Genomic DNA, 25030 nt, shown 5'->3' with positions numbered 1-25030 from the left:
CCACATGGCTTTGGATTAACTGGAGATTGCAGCAGCCACACAGCTGATGGTGCCGGGAGCCTGAATCACGGACTTCTACTTCTTTTCCTGAGACATGGTACCCCGGACTGGGCACAGGGAGAGGGAAGGACTGTGCATCTGTGGGTATTCTAGAGGACTTTAGTATCTTATTGAAGACATTAGGTCATTATTCTAAGTTTGTGTAACTTTTAAATAAACAATTCCTTTCCTTTTCACCAGTCTCTGGCATTGAGAGACATCTTTCCTCTGGCGGCGGGCATTGCGAACCTAGCAGGTGGGCGTGGGGGAAGGAACCTCCAGAGACAGAAAGGGGGAATCCTTTCTGTAATAATTTATCGTGAAGGAACCACCCCCTCCCCACTCTGCTCTGTAACAAAATCAGTTCTTCCACCAAACACACATGACCACCTATCTGCTCCTAAGTAAAGGAAATCCCCTGAAATAAAAAAATCAGTACTAGCCATGACTAACTTGCACGACAGCAATAATATCTGTAAGAAATAGTTTTCCAAGAGAAAAACAGTCCCAACTTTTCCACTTGTGACATCAGCACATCATTAGAGCTGACATCACAACTGAGTCCTGCCCTAAGGCCAGGGCCCATTCACGACCCCCCAACAGTCCCTCACTGGATGTTGCAGGGCATGTCAGGTGGAACATGGGGTTTGCTCCTTGTGGTGGAAGGGGGTGAAGATTTGGTAACTAAGCGATGGGCACTGTGTCCGCCCTAGCACTTTCCACCAAAACACCAAAGACAGAAGTCACTTTGCAAAGTCTCACTTGGCAGCAAATCTAAGAAACTGAAGCAAAGTAAGTTTTGAGTCCATGGAAGGGGGGAGGGGGGGGATACTCAAAACTACCTCTAGAAGTGACCAAACAGTGAAAGGAAACCCCAGCTCACCTCACTATTGTGGCCTCGCAGGTTGAAGTTAATTCTTTGTGGAGTGTTCCTGTCCCGGCGGCAGTGGCTTGAGGTGAAGGTCACGCCCACGACGCCCCGGCCGTTTCCCGTGGCCAGCCAGCCCTCCTCATAGTAGCGCCTCCTGCACACAGGCTTTTCCTTCTCGCTCTTCGGGACGCGCCCCTTCCAGGACAGGCAGAGGATATTAGAGTCACTGCAAAGGACTGGCCCCTGTTCCACTGCTGCATACATACTTTTTTCAGTGAACTATTTTACTTAAAAAGTAATGCTGAATGCCAAAAAAATTTAAACCAATTCCTTTCATTGATTTATTCTATTTTTGTGGTTGGCTTGTGTTGTTTTCCCTGACCCACTTTAATTAAGATTGACCTGGTTCTAATTAGAAGGTCAGTGTTTTATAAAGATCCACCAAATGCATAGTGAAAAAATTCCTCTATAAAAGATGATGGCAGTCTGGTAAGAAAAGGTAATGCTTAAAAAAACTTGGGGTCCACTTTTATTTTCAAGTCCTTGGAGGAAGAGTGGGCTGACCCTTTGGAGAAAGAGCGTTGCTAATATGTGGTGATCCAGAAACCGAGTCTTCTTCTTTTTACTCAGCTTGGTTATTCTCATTCAGCCTGAGATTCCAGTTTAGTGTAATATGATTCCAGAGACCAAGGGTTGCAAATACATAGATTTCAAGTAACTTAAGGCTTTAAGAATCCCTCGAGCTGGAATTTTCTCTTCAAAAGTTCAGATGCAGAGAGAGAACATGGGATCATCCTCTTTCTGAAGCCATCCTCTGGCATGCTTTCTCAACTAGACAAATTTCTGCTGCTAAAGCTGAAAAAGATTGCATAAAGGGGAAAAAAAGGCACACAAACCGTGCAAAACAACCAGAGTTTGTGCAGACAGCAATCCACTCTTAGGAAGAAAAGAAGACTTTCCCACTCTTCAGAACCCAAAACATCCCACCTCGGAGCCCAACCAGACTTCCTGGCAGGTCACCGTGTCCCAGGGGGCACTGGGCTCTATCTGACTACCCTTCCACAGGCCCACGCAGCCCTCAGTGCCATGGAGGTGTAGAGGGAAAGCCCCTTCACTCTGCAGAGCCAGAATGTTCCAAAGCCCTGAAAATGGTCCAAGTGTTTGCCTCAGATGAAACCTAACTCCTCTTGCTGACAAAATGAAGCCTGGCTGCAGGATTTCGTCTGTCTCCTTCCTCCCTTCCCTAGTCTAGCTTCTCCCCTTTCTGCTTCTAAAAATCACATATTTTTTCATCTTGAAGGAAATAAAAACTAAACTCAGAATTAAGTCCACCAAGTAATCCTCCCCTTATATATGCAAGTCTTCTTGGACTCAACAGAAAAGAGTGTCTTAAAAGAAAAACCCAAGTGTGGGCTGGGTTCTTCCCCACGTTTTGCTGATGGGCCCTGTTCACATTCAGAGAATGTTTCCAAAGTCCACATGGACAGAACAAGGAAAAGAAGCTTTGCCTGGATGTTCCTTGATATTTTGTAATTACTGGTTTCAACTGCTACCTAAGATATTATCCTTTACGGAAAAAGAAAGGGAAATAATAAATTAAAATTTCTTGAACACAGTCAACTGAAAAGGGAAAAGGAACCGGGTCACCGTTCTAGCTTGTCCCGTCACACCTGAGCCGGCTCTCCTCCAGGCAAATTCTTACAGTAAGAGTCCCCTGTCAGTCCAGAACTGTAGTCTGTCCAAATCACCAGATCCACTGAAAAATAAAGTGCAGAAACCACTGCCTGATCCCACCTGCAATGTGTGAAATCACACTTCTCCCTTAGCTCCTTCTTTAAACTGGAGAGGTATTTTTGAGGCTTGATCTGTGCAAGTTTTTTTTTTCTTCTTTTTGCAAACTTTCTTTACCCGTGAAGACCACATGGAAAATTGGCCATTAGTGATGTATTTTTCTCCCTGGGCTCCTGAGCCCAGTGGTGTCAAGTTGTTCCATCTGATTCTTAAATTAATTTTCATTAGTTGTAAAATGCTTCAGGTGTGCACCAGAATGAGCCTGTCTTCTTGAATAAGTGTGTGTGCATAGAGAGGTTTTAAATATACACAGACATACACTCTTCAACTGGCACACAAAGTGTCTGCTTTCCCAGTCGTTTCAGGAACCATCTGATTAATCACAGCTTGAAGGCCCTGGAGTCTTACAAATCTGTAAAACAAAATAGATATAAAAAAAAAACCTTAAAAATACTGAAGAATGATGCCTCTAACAAAATAATTGCTATAACTGAAATTGGAGACCCATCTTTATACTTACATATACCGAATGGAGCTAGTGATTAGTAAAATTCAAATAGCAGAAGGGTATACACCTCGCCAACTTAGAGACAATGTACAACATAAGTCTGGGTGCCATGTACTGTTTATTAAATTTGCCAGTAGCTAGGAATATCTGAATGAGATCACTGCCTCTGTACTCCCACAGCTTACCATCCTTTCTAAGACTCTGGGCCCTGAATGTGCAACCTGACCCATCATTCTGGTTAAGCCAGCAACATCCCAAAGAAGACTGAAGAGGCTCAGGCAAGTTACCTGAATTGTTTTTTTTTTATTATCAGTAGAAGATATTCCCTGAACACACAAGGCAGCAAGGGCCTTTAAACCCCCTCCCTCTCTGATTGGGGCCAGGTCACAGAGCAAAGCACAGCTGTTTTCTCAGCTTTTAAACTGTCTAGTAGCAATAAAGTCCTACAAAATCAACCTCCAGCAAATCCATCCTCTCTCCTCCTTCCTACTGCCTTCAGTCCAGACCTGCATCCCATACAAAAACGCCGATGACTCAGTCCTTAACTCCCCCACACCATCCCACCTTCCAAAGGACCCTCAGAGTGACCTTTATAAAATTCAAGGCTGCTCAAAGAGCCTTGACTGTTCTCTTCCTGGCCAGGGCAGTCACCTAGAGGGCTAGAGAAACAGCATAGGCCCACCCAAAATACCTGACCCTAAAAGTCTAGGGCTGGGTCCAGGTATTTGCATTTCTAACAAGTTCTCAAGAAATGCTAATGCAGCTGGGTCTGGGAACCAGGACTTGAGAACTCACTGATCTATGGGATCAAGTGCTAATAAGACGCTTTCTGATCTGACTTCAATTTGTCCTCTTCTCCTGCCACAGCCTCCATATCCAGCCTGTGTTACTGTCATCATACCTGGCCATTCCCTGTCCCCCAAAGTACTGTGTTCTTCCTTCCCATCATTTCTCCACTCCTGCTGTCCCCTTGCCAGGACGGAACACTTCCTTTAAAACCCACCTACGTGCCCTGGCAGGTGGCTCAGTTGGTTAGAGCATCGTCCTGATACACCAAGGTTGTGGGTTCAATGTGGGTTCAATTTCCAGTCAGGGCACAAACAAGAATCAACCAACGAATGCATAAATAACTGTAACAACAGATCAATGTCTCTTTCTCCCCCTACCTCTCTTTCTCTAAAAACTAAAACTAAAAAACCCACCTACAATGGCATCTCTCCTGTGCCACTTCCCAGAGCACCTTGCACTAACTTCTGTACCAGCTTTATCGCACTGCATTCTAACACCCTGCTCTGTGCTCCCAGAGACAGGGAACCTATCTTTCTCATCCCTGGAGTAAATCTTAGCATAAACTCAGTGCTCACCAAAAGGAGGAGGAGGCACGCAGGAGCAAGGCAGCAGCTACACAATTCAGATACCTTAAGATACCTAATTCAGATGAGTCATTGTGTGTGCGTGTAATGTGTCAATGAATCAAAACAACCAAAATCTCTCAGGAAGTGTTGCTGGAGGTGAGAATGGCACCAGGTGTTAGACCGGTGGACTCAGACCAAACCTGGGTTCAGCAACCTCGTGGTACTTGTTCTGACTGTAAAGAATTCACAGCCAAGACTCAAACTCTAAGAGAAAATTTAGAAAGTCACAGAGTTTTCAAGAAGTGAGCAGTAGAAGAAATGGGTTCAGGAAATAAGTTACAGAGGCAAAACAAGGGCCTTTGGAGCTTAGGAGAGAGGAAGGTAATGGTAACTCGCTGGGGGGTGGGGGGGGGAATAAGAAGGGAAGGGGTAAGGGGAAAGGTGCTGGGGGGGGCAGTATGCTGGATCCTGCTGGGGAGGCAGTATGCTGGATCCTCTTTCCCAAGGACTTTTAAGAGTGGCGATTTTAGGGGAGGTCCCAAGGGAGGATCTCAATAGACTATTCATCAGCTCTCCGAGTGTGTCCTTTTCGGGTCCTGGTCTCCACTGATTGGTCAGCACCAAGTCATTAGTGCAGCTGTTCCTAAGGTCACCCTTGGTGTAGTTTGTCTGGTTTTTCGTCTTTTCTAGGCCTGGAGCTGAAACATAACTGAGGCCTAGATGTTATCTCCAGGGAGGAAAAGTCGGGGGATCTAAACCACATGACCAGGGAAAAGAAAGGTCGGAGATTCTAAACCAAATGACCAGTGATATGCTAGGGGAGGAGAGGCTACCTTGGGGGCGAGGTCCTTGTTTTCCCATTTTGGTAGGCACCTGGGGCTTTCCACCCTGGTGACCTTCTGTATCTACTGCACAGACCAAATTTTTGGCCAACCCAATATCTCACAGTAAACAGGTTTAACAAGCTGTGAGCTATGTTAGGCACCCACGCCTCTGGGATTTTTTTAAAACAAATTACTAAGAAGAATTTTAAAAATTATTATATCCAATCTAGAAAATCCCAATAAAGTATCAAAAAATGTTATTTTAGTTCTCAAGCTTAGCAGGTAATCACAAAGAAAATGCATGTTAATAATAATAAATAGAGATAAGAGAATATTTGATAAGAGAAAATTTCAGAATATATTTCTATTTCTTTCTAAAGAATAAAAGTTTAAAAGTGGTTAAGCAGAAGATTGAGATGAGAAGCAAAAAGGTACATTAAAAAGAAAAACTCATGGACAGACAACAGCATGGTGATTACAAGAGGGAATGAGGGGTGGGTGGGGGAGGTAGAAGAGGGTAAAGGGCGGGTAAGTAGCAATAAGAATGAGAATTGACTTGGGGTGGTGAACACATAATACAATATATACAGATGTCAGGGATATTATAGAAGTGAATACCTGAAAACTATGTAATTTTATTAACCGCCCTAGTTATGTGGCTCAGTGGATCGAGTACTGGCCTGCAGCCAGGTCAATCCCAATTAGGGTATATGCCTGAGTTGCGGGCCAGGTCCCCAGTTGGGGGTGTGAGAGAGGCAGCCAATCACCGTTTCTCTCCTTCTCTTTCTCCCTCCTTTCCTCTCTCTCTAAAAAATAAATCTTTAAAAATTTTTATTAGTCGATGTCACCCCAATCAATTCAATTGAAAAAATTTTAAAAGTTCACTCTTAAAAAATTGTTTTAAAAAGTAGATTTTAGGGAAATATATACAGATGTTAGATGAACACAGAACAGGAAAACAGTAGAAACTTTTCCAATAAAATCTAAACTTTCAGCTTTTTGTGGGTTGGAGAGAAGGGGAAATGAGTTTTCCTTGTTGGTGATATACATTAAACACATCCTACTTTCTACTCTAGTGATGGCAGCTCTGTGGCCACAATCAGCTACTGTCTTAAGATTCAGCTCTACCCCTGGCAGGGTAGAGGGAGGGGGCTCTCTCCAACCCCACACCTCCCATTGCTTCCCCTTTCCAGGTGGCAACAGATCCTGAACTCTACTCTTCTTTTTTAACTGAAGCCAACTAAGATGACCTGCCTCTAATTACAGCTACTCCTTCCCCTGGGGGGTTTTCCACAACCCGCAAATATCCAGAGTCCAAGGCTGTTCTAACTGGTTTGGAAGGAGTTTCGTTAGCTGCCTAGAGGCGAGTTCACATTTGCCTTCCAAGACTGCCTTTTAAGGTGGCTACCTTCATGTGTAGGAAACAACACAAACGCAGACATTTCATAACACCCCTGCAAAGATAATGGACCTTAATCATAACTGTATGTCTTAATAATGTGTGTGTGTGTGTGTATACTTATCATTCTCAAAACATGATAGTGAGAAAATGACTAAAGACATGCAGGGATACCCTGGCCTGTGTGGATCAGTTGGCTGGGTGTTGTCCCACAAAATGAATGGTGTCCCTTTCGATTCCCAGTCAGGGCACAAGCCTGGATTGTGGGTTCATCCGTGGTCGGGACGTATTATAAGGCACAACCAAGCAATGTTCCTCTCTCACATTGATGTTTCTCCTCCTCTCTCATTAATGTTTCTCTCCCTCTCTCTTCCTCTCTCTCTAAAAATAAATAAAATCTTTAAAAATAAAAAAGACATGCCTACATGGTTATGCCCAGGCTTATTCCAAAGATGCATTCTTACTACAGTTGTGTCAGTTATCAAATCATTTTCCCACTGGCCTGCACTGTAAATTTTAGAGCTGTATGCCACCAAAAAGTTGTCTTAGTCAAAAACAGCAGCAGCTCCTTTAGATACGATACACTGAAGCACTCTGCAGGCTCACGTGTCAAGGGTCTTCTCTGCCTGTGATAGAAGTATTTTTCTGTTTAATTCATCATACATACTAAACCCAAATCTCCCAGACTCTAATTTTTACCTAGCAGTACTGCATTTAATTAAGTGTTCGATAAGGCACTAAGCATGCTACAGAACCCCCAGCAGTCTTCTAAGGAAAAGGTAAACAGTAGATGCTGACTAAATGAGGTTCTCTATGAACCCTGGGTCAAGACCAACCATTCAGAATCTGGGTCTCCTCACATCTGGGCTGACAGGCATTGCAGCCATGTGAGTAAAACAACTCAACGCAGAAGCCGTGGGTCCACCACAATGCTCAGAGATCAGCAAAGAGGCACACTTTCAGAGAAAGTTGCTCCCTCTTTACTTTCTGCACATGGTTTCAATAGCCAGTTCTGAGAACCTAAGCACCTAATTATCTGTACATGGACAACAGGGAGAGAAGGGTGTGGAGGCTGTAAAATAAACAGCTGGATTGCTAGGCTACAAGAGAATGGGGGCTAGATACTTCTAAGAATGAATCTACTCCTGAAACTTGGGCGGTGAAACACTGTGGTACCATATATAGCACTCAATGTTATCAAAAGTCATGTGCCTTAATTTAAAAAGGAGGACATTTCGTTTATCAAAGTGACAAAGACTAAAAGAAATGATAATTCCCAATGTCATGTAGGGTGCAGAGAAATGAGAGACCTATTTGGTGATATAACTCAAAAGGCATAAAATGTTTCAAACCTTTTGATTCAGCAATTCTACTCCTGGAAATTTATCATAAGGAAATAATCCTGGATTGTACAGAGATTTAGACAAATTTTCACCTCAGCATTTTAGATGTGAAAAATCTGAAATAACCTTTATGTCCAAAATGTAATATTGGTTCAGTAAATATTGGTACAGACATAAAGCACACTACTAACTGTACTGTAGAAGACCACAAAGTGACATGGGACATGTTCTCAATAACTTAACAAGTGAAATTATAGGTTACACTTCCAGGATGTTCTGAAGGGCCTGCCCACTACTACAGATCTTGGGTAAACTGCCACAATCTGCTGGACTGACAAAGTACGAGAAATCTCCAGGGAAGGCACATGACACATGCGTAATGCAAGGACAAGGCCAGCCCCATCAGCTATCACGGCACCATTTGCCGAGCAGGCCTATGACCCTGTTAGACATGACTGACATTTTACTCTTCTGAGCTTGTCCCCAGGACTGGAAATTACTGGAAGCCAAGAACAGAACTAACCACTCCCTACAGCCACAGGCAGAAGATAACATCAGAACAAACTGCAGTAAGTTTACAACACTCCAACAGCCCAGGGGCCACAAACCGGCAACCCCCACCCCTTTTTTAATCCAATTATAATCCAATGAAAACTCAAAGCCCCCACCCCTCAAGGCTGATGTATCTCTCCACACCATGCCCCTCTCCTTTCTTGGAGTGTGAATAAAATCTTTATTCTCTATACTTCCTTCACTTTGTGAATTCTTTCGCTGACCCCACGTCACTGACCACGTTAACAATAAACATATGAGAAAGTCAGTTATCCAGCAAATGCAGATATAAGTTTTTCCAGAACTGTCTGAACAAATGCTGATATCAGCACTGGAATCAGAATTAGGGTGCCTAATTGTCCCAATTTACCCAGAACTGTCCCAGTGTTACCACTGAAAGTCCCACATTCCAGGAAACCCCTCACGTGAGAAGAGTTGTAGGCTTACCAGCCAGTGGGTCACCCTATCACATCTCCAAACTGGGTTCAACCTCCTGGTGGAGGGACTGAGTCCTACAAATTCGGCAGGGCCCACAGAGGAAACTAAAACTGTCCCAGTCTCCTAGGCCTCTGTGGTTCTAGGTCGGAGCAATGCAAATCTTGTCTGAGGGAAACATTCCCAATTTAGGACCTAAGGATTCCCACAGATGAGGTTCAACCAAAAATCAGTTACAAATCAAAAATTTGTTAACATACAAAAAAAAAGTCATCACAGCTTAGCAGCAGAAATAACAAATTTAGATTTCAACCCTTCAGTAATTGAAATGAACATAAACAGAATTTAAAATCATTAGGTTTGGATTTCTGGGTTCTGATCTGACACATAACCTGAAAATCACAACTGTACCCTAACAAGTTAAAAACTGGGAAAACTAAAAAACAGAATCAATTCTTCTTAGATCTGTAACGGGGCAAATACTGGAGATGGCAAAAGACTAATACAAAGAATTACATTTACCAGAGCATAAATCAATAAGCTAAAACCTATATGGGAACCAGTCCCAGCGCAGGGAAACTGTAACTGATAAACTGTAGCAGGCTTACAGTTGGCAAATCTGAGAGAGAAAAATTTAAGGGAGACCCAGCCACTGGGGCTCCTGGAGGTGAGTTTTACCTCCAGGAGTTCACCAGGTCCTCACAGTAAATACTGGAGAAAGAAGTCATTCTAAAATACACCAGAGCATTCTGTTCTTTATAAGAAGGCCTACCCTCAATAAAAACTATTTAACCTGGGCCTAACCACTTGGGATTTTATCAGAGCCTAACTGACCAACACCAGCTCCCTCTAGCTTACTCATCCTACCTAAGAGGGGGTGGGAGAAACTACGGAAAATACGTGACGACAGCCCAGAAACAAAGGTGCACCAGCACATGACACCCAAGGTTCTGAGGATGTCATGTCAATCATGGTAATTACGGTTAATGATACCACCATATACTTGACAGTTGCTAAAACAGTAAATCTTAAATGGTCTCACCACATAAAAGAAATGGTAATTATGATAGGTGATCGAGGCATTAACTAACCCTAAAAAAAACACAAAACATATCATATCATCTAGCAATCCCACTCACGGGTGTATGGGTGTATAACCAAAAGTCCTGAAAGCAGGATCTTGAAGAGATATTTGCATACCCATGTTCAGAGCAGCATCATTCATAATAGCCAAGAGGTGGAAGCAACCCAAGTGTCCATCACTAGATAGATGGATAAACAATATGTGCTATATACATAGAAAGGCATATTATTGGGCCTTAAAAAGGATATCCTATATCCTAACAAATACTACAACGTGGATGAACCTTGAGGACATTATGCTACATGACTAAGCCAGTCACAGAAAGACAAACACTGTGTGATTCCATTTGTATGAAGAACCTAGAGCAGTCAAATTCACAGAAACAGAAAGTAGAAGGGTGACTTCCCAGCACTAGGGGAGGGAAGAATGGGGAGTTGTTGCTTAATGGGTATACAGTTTCAGTTTTGTAAGATAAAAAGCTCTGAAGACTGGTTGCACAACAAATTGAATATACTTAACACTACAGAACTGTATGCTGAGAAATGGTTAAGATGGCAAGATTTATGTTATGCACTTTTCACCCCAATAAATATGTTCACACACACACATATATACAGATTGAGATGTAATCGTAGGACCGTATAATGCTTCCCCCCTTCCCTCCACACCTTATCACATTACTAAGACCCTATTTACAGCAGTTCCTTTTAATCAGTACATCATGTCCAGCTATCAAGGAAAATATTACAAGGCATACTAAAAGCCAAAAATTACAGTTTGAAGAGCCAGGAGTAAGCATCATAACCTGACTCAGAAATGGCAGGGATGTTGGAATTATCAGACCAGGAATTTAAAACCACTACGTTTAATATGCTAAGGGCTCTAGTGGATAAAGTAGGTAGCATGTGAGGATATATGGAAATTCTAGAAAGAAAATAAAAATGCTAGAAATTGAAAATGAAGAAGTGAAGAAATGAAGAATGTCTCTGACAAGCTTATTAGTAGACAGGACACAGCTGAGGAAAGAATCTCTGAGCTCAAGGACATCTCTTACAGAAAACTCCAAAACTGAAAGCAAACAGAAAAAAGACTGAAAAACAAACCACCAACCTAGAATTTTGTACCATGCAAAATTACCCTTCAAAAATGAAAGACAAAGACTTTCTCAAACAAAAACTGAAAAAAATTTGTTGCCACTTGACATACCTTGCAAAAATGTTATAAGAAATTCCTCAGAAAGAAGAAAAATGATATAGGTCAAAAACTCAGATCTACCCAAAAGTGGGGGCACTGAAGAAGGAATAAGTAAAGGTAGAATAAAAATATTTATTTTTCTTATTCTTAATTGACCTAACAGATAACAGTTTAAAATAATAATACCAACAATGTACTCAATAATAGTCACATACATGCTATGCATGCTTATTTATAAGTGAGAAAATAAAAGCAATGATACAAGAAACAGGAGAGAGGAATTAGAAGTATTTTGTTATTATAAGGTACCTCAACTATCTGAGAAGCAGATGTCTCTCATACAAGACATACCTAAAACCTAAGATCATGTTAAGAATGAAAATAAAAGGATTAAAAAAGAAGTTGTACCATTTACACAGAAAACAGAAGAAAGCTGGGGTCATTATCCTCATATTGACAGGTGTTTTAAGGCAAAGGTAGTGAATACAGAATAAAGGAGGGAGCCACAGAGTATAATAAACAGTCCTGTTCACCTGGAGCATATCAGAACTCTTACCTGATAAACACCTAATGAAATAACCTTGAAACATACAAAGCAAAAATTGACAGCAAGAAATGAGTTATCCACCATTAAAGTAGGTTTGAAATTTCAATTAGCTTTCTCAATTACTTATAGATCAAGGCAGAAAAAATAGTAAACATTCAGAAAATGTGAATGTCACAATGAACAAACTTGGTCTTGAAGAGCATACAGTATATAGAATCTTGTATCCAATTCAGAGGATGTATAGTCTTCTCGACATTAACAAAAATTTACCATCTAAAGAGAGTCTCAACGTATTTCAAAGAATGAGTGTTATACAGACCTTATGGTATGACTACAAAGCTATTAAAGGCAATTACAAAAATATAAATTATAAAACTCTTACAAATTTTTTAACAAGCACATTTCTAAATAACTTATAGAAGAAATCATAATGGAAAGTTTAAAATACTGAATATTAATTAAAACACTACATAACAAAACTTGTCAGCTACAGAAAAAGCACTTTGCAAAAAATTCCTTATATGTTTATAATCGAAAAGAAGAAATGTTATAAATGAAGGAGCTAAATGCCCGATGAAAATAAAGTACAGCAAAAATCAAAAGACAGTAAAGAAAAAAGATAATAAAGATAAAAAACAGAAATTCATAAAGTAGAAAAAGTAACATTAGAGAGTCTAAACAAAGCCCAGTGTTGACTCTTCAAAAACATAATCAAAGACACGAACCTCTGGCCAGACAGATGAAGAAAAGAGAGGCGAATATAAGCAGCGCTGGGAATGAAAAATGGGGTGTCACTCTAGGTGGAGTGAAGATTAAAAAGACAGAAGAATACCATGAACAATTTAATGCTAAAAAGTTTGAAAATATATTAAATGAACAAATTCCTAGGAAACGTAATTTAACAAAACTAACTTAAGAAGAAAGCTAAAGTTTAAATTGTGTCATAACCATTAAAGAAATTGACTCAGTAATTTAAAATCATCCCACAAAGAATACATCAAGTCCAGATATTTCACAGAAAAGTTCTACCAACATTTAGGAAACAGATTATTGCAGAACCACACAAACTCGTCCAGAGAAAAGAAAAAGTGGTAATACCCACAACTAATTCCATGAGGCCATTATACCTTGATGCCAACACCAGGTATGGAGAGTGTAAGAATAGAAGGTAAAAGGGGGATAAATGGTAATGGGGAAAAATACCATAATCAATCAATAAATAAAATATTTTTAAAAATAAAATTAAGGAAATATCATCCATGAATAAGATGCAAAAATCATAAACAGAGCATTAGCAAATCCAATGGCATATATAGGAAGTATTAGATTGTAACCCAACTGGGTTCACCCCAGGAGTAATATTCACCACATTCGACCTTGTAAACTGCCTAAAGATACCTTCCTCACCTTGGCATTCAAGGCCCTTCACAGAATGACCCCACACCTATCTGTAGAGCCCATCTTACATCCCTGTCTGCTGTAAAAATTATGCTCCTTTCAAAGTATAATTTCTGCTTGTATACCAAGCCTCAAGTTTGTTCTGATTACAAAGCTCACCCCAAATCACCCAATTTTAGCCATCTTTCCTGATGCATCTTCAAAACCACCCACTCCATACATCATTGCCAGCTTCTCCCTACTGGGTATGGATTTGTTGAATTCAATCTTCACAGTATTCTCTTCTATTTTTCATAAGCTGCTCATTCACTTTTCTACCATATTACAGATATCTGAGCCCCTATTTTCCCTGCTTACCTGGTAGTTACTTGAGGGTAAGGATTTTCATATGCCTATTCATCAAGGTATTAATTCAATAAATGTATGTTCAATCGAAGTGTTTTTATTCTGTACATGGTGTTAAAAACCTTTTCCCTGAAGAACAAATGATGCTATGTAAGAATAAAAATGTTTCCCCAAGAATGTCATAAATCATAGTCTTTTATAGGCCAGTAAGCTACAGGAAATCTTTCCACTGCCACAGGCAAATAAACAAACTCATGCGTGCATTTAACTCTGGTCATACAAACGCTAGACAGAGTTTAATACAATTTCATTCACCCCATAGTTTGAATTCAGGTCTACTTGGATCCCAAACCTGTACACCCCCAAACTGCCTTCCCTGAGATTTTCTTATCCTGGTCTACCTTTCCTATAATACTGTGAACCTTCTGAGAGCAAGAAATGCACCTTAATCACGGTATTTTCACACCTAGGAAAGTACTCAGTATTTGCTGAATAAATAACAATTAAATGTAGGAAGAAGCCCAAAATGCTACCTCCTTCCAAAAGCTTCACTGTGTCCTCATGAAATAAAGAGATGACCCTGAATGGTAAACTACACGTTCTATTATATCCACTATCCTCTAATTAAAAAGGAAATTGTTTATTTTGGAAATTTTCCATTTAAAGAGCCCTTGAAAATCTGGGGCCCTTAGAAGGCTAAGCTCATCTAAAACATGTCCTCTGGATGACAGTAAATACATCAAATAAAATATAATAAAATTTGTCTTGAAATACTAATACCATTACAATACTGAGCTGCAAGAAGCTAAAACTATCTCCTAAGCTCCTGCCAATGTCCCTTTTGCAGTGTTCAGGGGACCTCACCATCTGAAGTTTACTAGGAATACCAGGGATACAGGATCTTTTCACAGATGCACAGCAACAGAGGAAACTCAAAACTGGTTACAGTCTCGCACATAGAGAAGAATAAACAAGTTTAGGTTAGTGAAGAAATTACCCTCTTGGTCACTGCTAAAATATAGCAGTAGCAAATGAAATACAAAATATAAACAGCTTCCTTTACAAAAAAGAAAACACATAGAAACAGCTGTCAGAGAAAAAATAAAGGATGTGGCAAAATAACTGTGTGTTAGTTCCACGACCCCATTCCACTTTCCCCAAAATTATTGTATTTGTACAAAAAAGAAAGAGCACAACTGATTATAGTAAATCTGATTTTTAATATGTCTTCTGGATTATTAAAACTTTTAAAGCTTATTTTAATTCTAACATAAATTTCAGTAATTGTTTTAACTAACAAAAAGTTCTTTTCAAAGAACTAAATTGGATTGTAACAGACAATGGCAGTTTGTTATTTTTCTTAATTTTTTACAGCCAAATATTTTCATGAATACCTATATATTGTTCAACTAAAATGAAAACAAAACACCAATTTACATTATGATGAGAAAATCTGTTTTCACATCTGCTGCCATCTTTTTTACTTGCAAAAATAATCCTCTGGCATTTCCACGTCTTTCATACAGAAAGGGCTCGAATGGATAGCTGAAACGCAGCCAGCCACTGCACAGACAACAGAGTCCTGGCTAGGTCCCAGCCTCAGCTGGGTTCGATGGGAGGGATACCTTTCATGGATTCCATCCTGGTCCCAATGGTAAGCCCTCCAGCCAACAGACAGACAAGCATGCAGACAGACAAGGTGGACAGAGAGCATGCCCAAATGTCTATACAGGTCATGCACTCGGGCATGACAGCAGCGCAGAGAGGCAAGGGACCAGAGCTAACTGATGGCCTAGTGCCCGTGCAAATGGACATATTCCCAATTCTGAACATGTGCTTGGGGCCACGCAGAAGCAGTCGTGAGGTATTCAATAATCAACACACTGAGCACCCCAGCTTAGTGAGGGGCACTCACAAATGTGCCTTGCACTGAATGAGTAGCCCTGGGCTGTAAAGGAAACTGCAGCAGGAAATCAGGTAGGATCCATCTTTACAACCAGGGAGGGAAAGAGCAGGAGACAGAAGTTTACATCACAAAAAAACAGCAGAAATGTTTTCCCACTTCTACATAATTCTCACATAATGACCATAATACCTCTTTGGACAGAAATATTTTCATTTCCTCATAACGATGGCATTACATGTTTAATCAGGCAACAACAAACAAGTATTATAAAACAGCTACCGAGTAGCTGGCCTAAGACTAGATAATATGAAGTTAATATAAAAATACTATACCCGGTCCCTGAATTTAAACGGTTCACAGTCTACCTATGGAATCAAATTCACAAACATGAAATAATCAGAAGACAATTAAGAGCAGAAGTGTGAGACTCTGTGTGGACTTGAACAATAAAAGATCTCATGGAGTCAAACCAGCAGCAGAAACGCATTTAGTCTGAAAATCAGCAGTACTGAGTCCCTGGACCATCTGTGACTTTTAGGGGCGTGGGAAGGAAGAATAGGCATGTTTACAGAAAACGATGGTACTATTATCCCCATTCTAAAGACAAGGAACCTGAGATTCATACCTTGGGCATTAAGTAAGTGGTTACCTAAACACTGTGGTCTCAGTTTTTTTCATTTGCAAAATAAATGAACTGACATAAATCAGTGGTTTTCAAATTGGTACTGGCAAAGCACAGGGTTTTCTGGCAGTGACTCAGAGCCCTAAAGAGGGCAGGTCCTGGGCCAAGTGTACAAATCCTCTGGTCAATAGCCCAATATTCATTTCCCCATAGAATGTTGTGCTATTATAACCCAGCACTGAGATTAGTGCCTAGCACATAATGAGTGATGGGTAAAAATGTGAGGAATTAATGGATGAGTGGATGGAACAAATGACACATAACTGACTTGAAGGTGACTCTCATTTCCTTAGTCATTTTTTTTTCACCTTGCTCACATTTCTCATAATCAGTGGGTTGTGGGGGGCTTTGTTCTAGAAAGGATCTGTGTTTACTTCTGCCGAGCCCTTGGGTGCCTCCAACCCAGAAGCAGTAACATGAGCATCTCAGCTTGGGGTTTCTAGACCACACAGGTAGCATAAATTCAAATCCCAAACCCAAGAGATTCAAGAGACTTTTTATTTAAAGCTAAAAAGCCTCCTCCCTTTGCTAATGGATGTTCTCTCCTCAACCCAACCCTCGCCCTTTAGAGAGGTTCAGCTGAAACTCTGTTCCCTGAAATCTAGGTCCCTGGTATCAGCAGAGGTCCCTTAGTATCACTTCTCTCTCTCCCTCTCCCTCTCTCAGGAATGCTCACTCCTTTTTCTCTTTTTTTTTACCACTTGGTAGGTAACTTTTTCTTTTTTTTTTATCAGTTTTAGAGAGAGAAGGGACAGAGAGATAAGAGAAACATTAATATGTTGTTCCACTTATTTATGCATTCATTCATTCTTGTATGTGCCCTGAGCAGGGATCAAATCTGCACCTCTGGCATATTGGAAGGGTGCGATTAAGTTACCCAGCTAGGGCCCCACTTGGTGGGTTTCTCATTTTCTTGCAATAAATATGACCAAAGGATGTTTGTTTTATCTTCTCTAATATTTCTACTGGAAGTGGTTATAGCTAGATGGGTCCAAAATATCTGGTCAGCTCCATTTCCAGGAGGGTTCCACACTCTAACCGCTATCACCTTCAGACGTGGATTTACAAATCACCCCAAAGGTGAGCAAGAGCTGAAACCAAGTAAGTAATCAAAGCAGGGGATCTCAGAGCAGGTGAGGGAAGCATAAGCAGCCAACACGAGAGCCAGGCTAGGACAGGCTGGAGAGAAAAACAATCCTGAGGGATGCGGCAAGGAAAAACCTGTGGGAGCAGAAGAAAGGGCAGGAGCTTATTTCATAATGATAAGGTGACCAATCTGAATTTCAGAAATTAGTTCTGAAGGATGACTGGAAGATTAAAGAACATATGCTTACTTTTATTGGTGCTTCTATCAGTTAAAGAAGGTAGTTTAGGAATATAGTACTATCATCTGTGTAATGTATCTTAGCAGAAAGATTCATGACAAGCACACAGATTCAAAGTGAAATCACATTCAAGTAAGAGATCTGGCACAGGAAACGTCATGTACGGGAAATGAGATGAATGAAGTAGATGTTCCATTATTGGAAACAAATTAGCAGTTGTGCTATGCTACAATGAAATCGTAAGATTCAGAGCACAAGCCCAATCTTGTCGAATTCTATATCACAGAGCTGTTTTCCACAGGAGTTTGGTTATACATACAGATCAGGAAATAAGTGAACCATCACCAAGGGCTTGGAAATGCTTATTATTCTAATTCAATTATTATTGAGTGTAACCAGGCATAATGCTTCAAGATTTTTTTAATTACTTCCTTTCATTGTAACAATGACCACATGTGGGAGAGTTACAAATTAGCAAAATGAAGCTCATAGAAGCTGGATTAGGACCTGCCACACCACTCACTACCCCTCAGCACTTACAGATGCACATCTCTATAGATTTTCATGTACTAATATAATGTCCTGTATATGAAATCGCAGGAGGATCCTAAAAGGATCCAAAATTGAGATAGGATGGACATGAAATGGGATTCATCCCCCACAGGAATCTAGACACCTTGTTCCAGTGGGTGTTGCTACAATAACACTAACAAGAGTGAAAAGTGGCAGGAAAGTCCAGTTAATTCATAGTCCTGCCAAGCAGTTGCACAAATAAAACATGAGAAAAGGAACTGCAGAGTTTAAATCTCCACTGTGCTCCTATCTGATCAATGAAGCAACCCTTCTTCCTAGAAAACTGCAAATAAAAGAAAAGACACTGGGCAGCAGGAAAAAGGATAATGATCCAAATCTTCCCTTAAACCACATTTCAATTAAGTGCTATCATCATAGCTGGAGCTAATGAACATGAGACTTCATTTCAGGCAATGATTTATATCACCCAGGTCCTCAGAAGGGATTCAGTCATTATCAAAAGCTTAGCTTTTCAAAGAAACAAATCAATTGTTTCCTTCAAGTTTTTATACTACCGCATCGAGGTCTTAAATAAAATAGCATTTGTATACCTAAATTTAGAGACATTCAGTATGGTGCAGGACTAAACAAGAAAGAAAAATCAACAGGAATTAGTGGTTAAAGAGGTTGTAGTGTCAACAAGCATTAAACTCAAAGCAAATACTTAATGAATAATGAATATGTACTACTGTTTTAATCAAGGTATTAAAAACATGACTCTCTCCAGAAAGAATTTAAAGCACTTTTTAAAAAGTGCATACAGAGAACCAAGATGGCGGCGTAGGTAGACACACTGCGTCTCCTCGCACAACCAGATCTGACAGAGAATCCAACGGCAAGGAAGTCCGACACCAAGGAAATAAAAAATAAACATTCATCCAGACTGGTAGGAAGGGCGGAGACGGGCAGCCAGGGCGGAGAGGAATCACGTTGCCGTGGAGGGACCAAGACTGGCGGAGTGTGGGACGAACGGGGCAGGCAGTCTGACCACTAGCAGACCCTGCGACCCCACACTCGCGCACAGATAAACCGAGAGGGCCAGACTCAGAGTGGCGGAGAACGGGGCAGGCAGAGTGGCGGGTAGCACCCCGCGGCCCCACACTTGCGCACAGATAAACCGGGACAATCTGCGGGGAGCAAAGCAGACCACGTAACCCAGGGCTCCAGCACGGGGAAATAAAGCCTCACACCTCTGATTGAAAAGGCCCGTGGGGGTTGGGGCAGCAGCAGGAGAGACTCCCAGCCTCACAGGAGAGGTTGCTGGAGAGACCCACAGGGGCCTAGAGTGTGCACAAGCCCACCCACTCGGGAACCAGCACCAGAGGGACCAAATTTGATTGTGGGTAGCCGAGGGAGTGGCTAAAATCCGGTGGAGAGTGGAGCGGGCGGCACAGAGCAGCAACCAGCATTACCCCGCCCTGGTGAACACCTAAGGCTCCGCCCCTTTAAATAACAGACACGCCGAGACAAAAAAAAAAAATGGCCCAAATGACAGAACACTTCAAAGCTCCAGAAAAAATACAACTAAGCGAGGAAGAGATAGCCAACCTACCAGATGCACAGTTCAAAACACTGGTTATTAAGACGCTCACAGAATTGGTTGAATTTGTTCAAAAACCAGATGAAAAAATGAAGTCTATGCTAAGAGAAACAAAGGAAAATGTGCAGGGAACCAACAGTTATGCGAAGGAAACTGGGACTCAAATCAACGATGGGGACCAGAAAGAAGAAAGAACCATCCAACCAGAAAAGAATGAAGAAACAAGAATTCGGAAAAATGAGGAAAGGCTTAGGAACCTCCAGGACATCTTGAAACGTTCCAACATCCGAATTACAGGGGTGCCAGAAGGAGAAGAGGAAAAACAAAAAATTGAAAACTTATTTGAACAAATAATGAAGGAGAACTTCCCCAGTCTGGCAAAGGAAATAAGACTTCCAGGGAGTCCAGGAAGCTCAGAGAGTCCCAAAGAAGCTGGACCCAAGGAGGAACACACCAAGGCACATCATAATTACATTACCCAAGATTAAAGAGAAGGAGAGAATCTTAGAAGCAGCAAGAGAAAAGGAGACAGTTACCTACAAAGGGGTTCCCATAAGACTGTCTGCTGATTTCTCAAAAGAGACCTTACAGGCAAGAAGGGACTGGCAAGAAGTATTCCAAGTCATGAAAGGCAAGGGCCTACATCCAAGATTACTGTATCCAGCAAAGCTATCATTTAGAATGAAAGGGCAGATAAAGTGCTTCTCAGATAAGGTCAAGTTAAAGGAGTTCATCATCACCAAGCCATTATTATATGAAATGTTAAAGGGAGTTACCTAAGAAAAAGAAGATAAAAAATATGAACAGTAAAAATGACAGCAAACTCACAGTTATTAACGACCACACCTAAAACAAAAACAAGAGCAAACTAGGCAAACAACTAGAATAGGAACAGAACCACAGAAATGGAGATCACATGGAGGGTTGTCAATGGGGGAGGGGGAGAGAGGGGGAAAGGTACAGAGAATAAGTAGCATAGATGATAAGTGGAAAATAGACAGGGGGAGGGTAAGAATAGTGCAGGAAATGTAGAAGCCAAAGAACTTATAAGTATGACCCATGGACATGAACTATAGGGGGGGAATGTGGAGGGAGGGGGTGTGCAGGATGGAGTGGAGTGAGGGGGGGAAATGGGACAACTGTAATAGCATAATCAATAAATATATTTAAAATAATTAAGAAAATAAAAATGAAAAAAAGTGCATACAAAATAAATAACAGTATCATTTTATAAAAAGTCAAGGAAAAAAGAGCAAGAATGTTAACACTCAACACAAAAACCTTGGCCTTCAGTGTGCTTGCAATCAGGCAAAAAGGAGACTGAAAATGTCTTATAGAAATCTTGTTATCAGAAATTAGAAAACTGTCTAGTCACCCAGGAAAGCTAATGTTTTCCCTATTATTAAATGCTGAAAAAATTTCAGCACCGCAGCATACTACAGAGGGCCACCAGATGATGGAGAGGATAACGTCTATGACAATTTCACATGGATGTGCAACAGGACTTCCACTTATTTCCTATAACAAATACAAATAAAATTTAATATTAAAGGGTAATTCAGTAAAAATGATTTTTCGAGGGCTACGGTCATAAGGTGGTCCAAAATGTGCTATGCCTCAAATAGACAGAGAGGCGTCCTTCCCATTCTTCCTAAAAAGCATGGCTCTCAATCAAACTGGTTAATAAACAAGACAAGGGCCCTACAGCGTGCTCTCGATCTCCCTACCGCCTTCTGTTCACCTGTGAAATGCTCCCATCTGTCCCTGCATCCCTTTGGAGTGCCCGAAGGGTAAAAACCAGGATGGGAAAGAAGACCTCACTACTTAGGCTGGTTCTGTAATTACGGAAATTAAGGCAGGGACTTCAACTTCGGAGTCCAAAGTCTGAATTACATCTTTCAGATACCAGTTAAATGCATGGAAACAAATGAGATTGTTTCTTACTCCTTCTGCCTTTTTTCTGTTTTAAGTTTAAAAACGTCTAGTCTGTTTAATCTTCATGATACATATTTTGAAAAGAGCCTGAATTTATTTTTTTACATGGAAATGACAGCTGTAACTAGGTGAAATGGAACTGACAGGACACCATTCATACTTGAAAACAGTGGTCAGTGGAAGGGAAGGCTGGACCCTGAAAAAGTACTCAGTCAACACAGCAAGAGCAATTAAGAGACCTGCATTTGAATCCTGGCTCTGCCTTTTCGGAGCTGTGCCTCCTCTGGCACTTCAGGTTCATCAATGGGGGACAATTTAACATCTACTCCACAAGAATATTGCTGGAATCAACTGAGGCAATGGGTGTAAAACATACAAGTCACAGTGCCTGGCATACAGGGCACACAGTAAACATTAACTGTTATTAGTTCTTAGGATGCGAACAAAAAGTTCTCTCCGTATTCAGACCCTAGTGTAAATGCAAAGAAATTACGGAAGGCTAAGCCTCAGTCCCAGCTCTCTAGGAGTCAGAACTTGGAGATTTGCACACACCACAGACAGGGGTATGCTTTAAGGTAGGGAAAAACTCCATAAAGTATCTCGTGCTTCATTTAACCTAAATAGTACAGGCTCTTCACCCTCTAAGTTATTTATAACATTCCAGAACAAGCAGTGAGTCCAACAATTTAAAAACTAAGACTACATGTTGTTAATTTCTGACACCAGTCTTCCCAATCTGGCGTTGTGGAAAAGCCACGCCTGCCCCCATTTCAGCAGAGTGCACTGTGCCACTAGAGGAGTGTCCAGAACATGACGTGGATGAAGAGGCCTCTGAGGAGACGGCCTGTAAAGAAAAGTCTAAGTGACTTAAAATATTTGTTCCACCTCCTTCCACCCTGAGAATTAAAAGCAGGATGGAGGCAAACAGGTAGAAGATGAAGCCACAGAGGCTGGTGAGGCCGAGGACGCCAGCTGTGGCCCACAACAGCGCTGGCCCTGGGGTCTACAGCCACTGAGGCCCACAGCTCTGCCCCACACAGCCACCTCACTGGTGAACTCAGCCCTCCCTGGACGGCCACGCCAGAGGCCACTGCACCGGCCAGGGCCCAGCGTCAGCTTGCTAGCGGAGCTGGGAAACTGAGGCACAACCACTAGGCATCCCCTCAGACAGTGAGGGGCAGACTCCTGTGGCACCAGCCTGCTCTAGAGACTACTCTCCTGCTTTCTGAATATCCTTTCCAGAACATTCTGAAGCCGAGATATGCCCCACATGATAATCCATATCCCTCCCAGTCACTTACTCAAGCATTCGAGTACAAAGGATTCAAAGTGGCTATTTTTCTCAGATTTAATATATTGCTACTGTTTCTCTTCAAAGACAATATTTAAAAAATAAAAACCAACTACTTATCCATACATCTGTCTATTCATTCACTGAATAAACATACAGTGCCTTACATCTGGCCTCTGTGCTGAACAGTGGAGAAACTACGGATGAAATACACCCGTGACTTTCTCATTTAGATGACAAATGACAGTTTCTCTCTCCAAATTTAAACAGTTAAAATGTGCACCGCACGATAACCATGCACCTTTCAAATACCATTAGAATGTAAGACTGTCTCCTGCTAACCTGAAGATGGCTCAGGGCCTCAAATACAAAATCACATCTTCAATTAACTATGGCCACCTTCCTAAGAAGAGCTGGGCTTTTGGCTCTGTCCGCACAGCCAGGGCCTGTGTCAACAGTTTCCGTAGTGACACAGGCACCAAGGAAGCCATGCAAGAGGCAATCAAATCGTGCAAAGACTCCTCCTGACCATGGCTTTCTCCCTCGGCACAAAGGGAGAGTTTCTAATTTCACCGAAGAATGTCTATAAGAAACTAATTTTCATAATAAAAATAAAATCTACATACAGGGAGCCACTTATTCCAAAAAGCTAAGAAAATGAATTCCTGGTGAAGAAAAATGAAGATGCTTTTCAATAACCAGGAAAAATAAGGTAATAAATGACCAGTGGAAAGTATCAGAAATTAAAAAGCTACCCCCCCCCCACCAAAAAAGATACAATGGCATGAAAGCATAGTACCATGCACTTGGCATGCCTTCAGTTATTCATTTTAGAATATACAAGGCTTCCTTTCTTTAAATGCATTCCTATTACATTGGGCTTGCTACCACAAGATTAATGTTGCAGTACAGTCCCAATTAAAATTCACACCAAGGGCTACCTCTCAACAACAAACATTCAAGTTGTTAAATAAAAGGACATGAAAGAATATATAAGAAAAGCATGCCATTTTCTCACTGGCTAAATTGTCAATTTTGACCCCCTAGTTACTGAGAAAGCCAAACCCTTACATCTACCACGACACATCTCCTTTCTGCCCCCACGGTTAATGCCTCACATTTAGCCTGGTCATAAAGCAGCATCACCTAATCCACAGCACCATCTGAAATAACAGTCTACAGTCCAGGGAATGACTTTCTAGGTACAGAGGTTCACATGCTAAATTCCAAGCCAAGCAAGTATTGAGTGTTCACAGCTGTTTGCTGCATCTTAGAGCCTTTTGGATGAGGGTGAGTAAGTCTGCTGCACATCTCAGCAAGATCACGGGGGACCCGCACCGTTCTAGAGGTGGGGAAAGAAGATGAGCCAAAGACACTGTCACAGTTATGCTAGTGCCAAATGACTGGGCAGGGAGAGGTAAAGTCTCTGTCTTTCTTTAACATAATTGTCTGAAATTAAATACTAATGAAGTCATCTGAAACTAATTTTTGCACCGTTTAAGACATGTGTTAAAGACGTTCCTCATGGATCTGAACAGAACAGCATATGCTTAAGCTAGGAAGTGTTTACTGAACCCATCACTACCAACTCTGTTGTTTTATTCCCTGACAGTGAGATCCGAATGGAACAAAGAAAAGAGCACATCTTTCTACCATACCTGGGCTAAATCATGTTTATATGTACATTCATAGTATCTTTAAAAAGCTCCAGCTAGATGGCAGAAAACATATATTCTGAACAACTATTAATTGTTCTACATTATCAAAAACCATGCCCAGCGTGTCGTGTGTCCCCCCCCCCCCCCCGCCCCAGTCTGTGGAAAGGAAAGCTAACCTCACCCACACAGCTCCCTAACACAGAGACTGGGACCTACCCCGCCCTTTCACCAGTCCCGATGTGGTGTCCTCGGGTATTTGTTCAACTAAGTGTTTAAAAGGGGGGGGGAATCAGAATAATAAATAGATAGGTAGATAACCAGGTCCAAGAAATACCTGCTGGCATCTATTAAAAACAAAATAAAGTAATAAAACAGGTAAAATGATCAAGAAGAAAAAACTCTTACTATCAGAGCAACTGTTCTCCTAAACCAATG

The 25030-nt window shown here is 41.3% G+C and overlaps 1 protein-coding gene across 4 annotated transcripts in view; it reads right to left on the bottom strand.

The window, feature by feature from the left end:
• The window catches only part of TULP4 (TUB like protein 4), a 202932-nt gene that overhangs the window by 144747 nt on the left and 33155 nt on the right, over positions 1–25030 (bottom strand). For all 4 annotated transcript variants that reach the window (XM_053914304.1, XM_053914303.2, XM_053914306.2 and 1 more), the window contains one exon: positions 923–3113. In XM_053914304.1, the coding sequence (XP_053770279.1) occupies positions 923–1174 (252 nt within the window). In that variant the 5' untranslated portion in view covers positions 1175–3113. The remainder of the gene's footprint in view (positions 1–922; positions 3114–25030) is intronic.

Source organism: Desmodus rotundus, chromosome 11 (assembly GCF_022682495.2).
Source record: "Desmodus rotundus isolate HL8 chromosome 11, HLdesRot8A.1, whole genome shotgun sequence".
Taxonomy (NCBI): domain Eukaryota; kingdom Metazoa; phylum Chordata; class Mammalia; order Chiroptera; family Phyllostomidae; genus Desmodus; species Desmodus rotundus.
The sequence above is the reverse complement of the archived record's forward strand: the minus strand, read 5'-3'. Positions and strand labels throughout refer to the sequence as shown.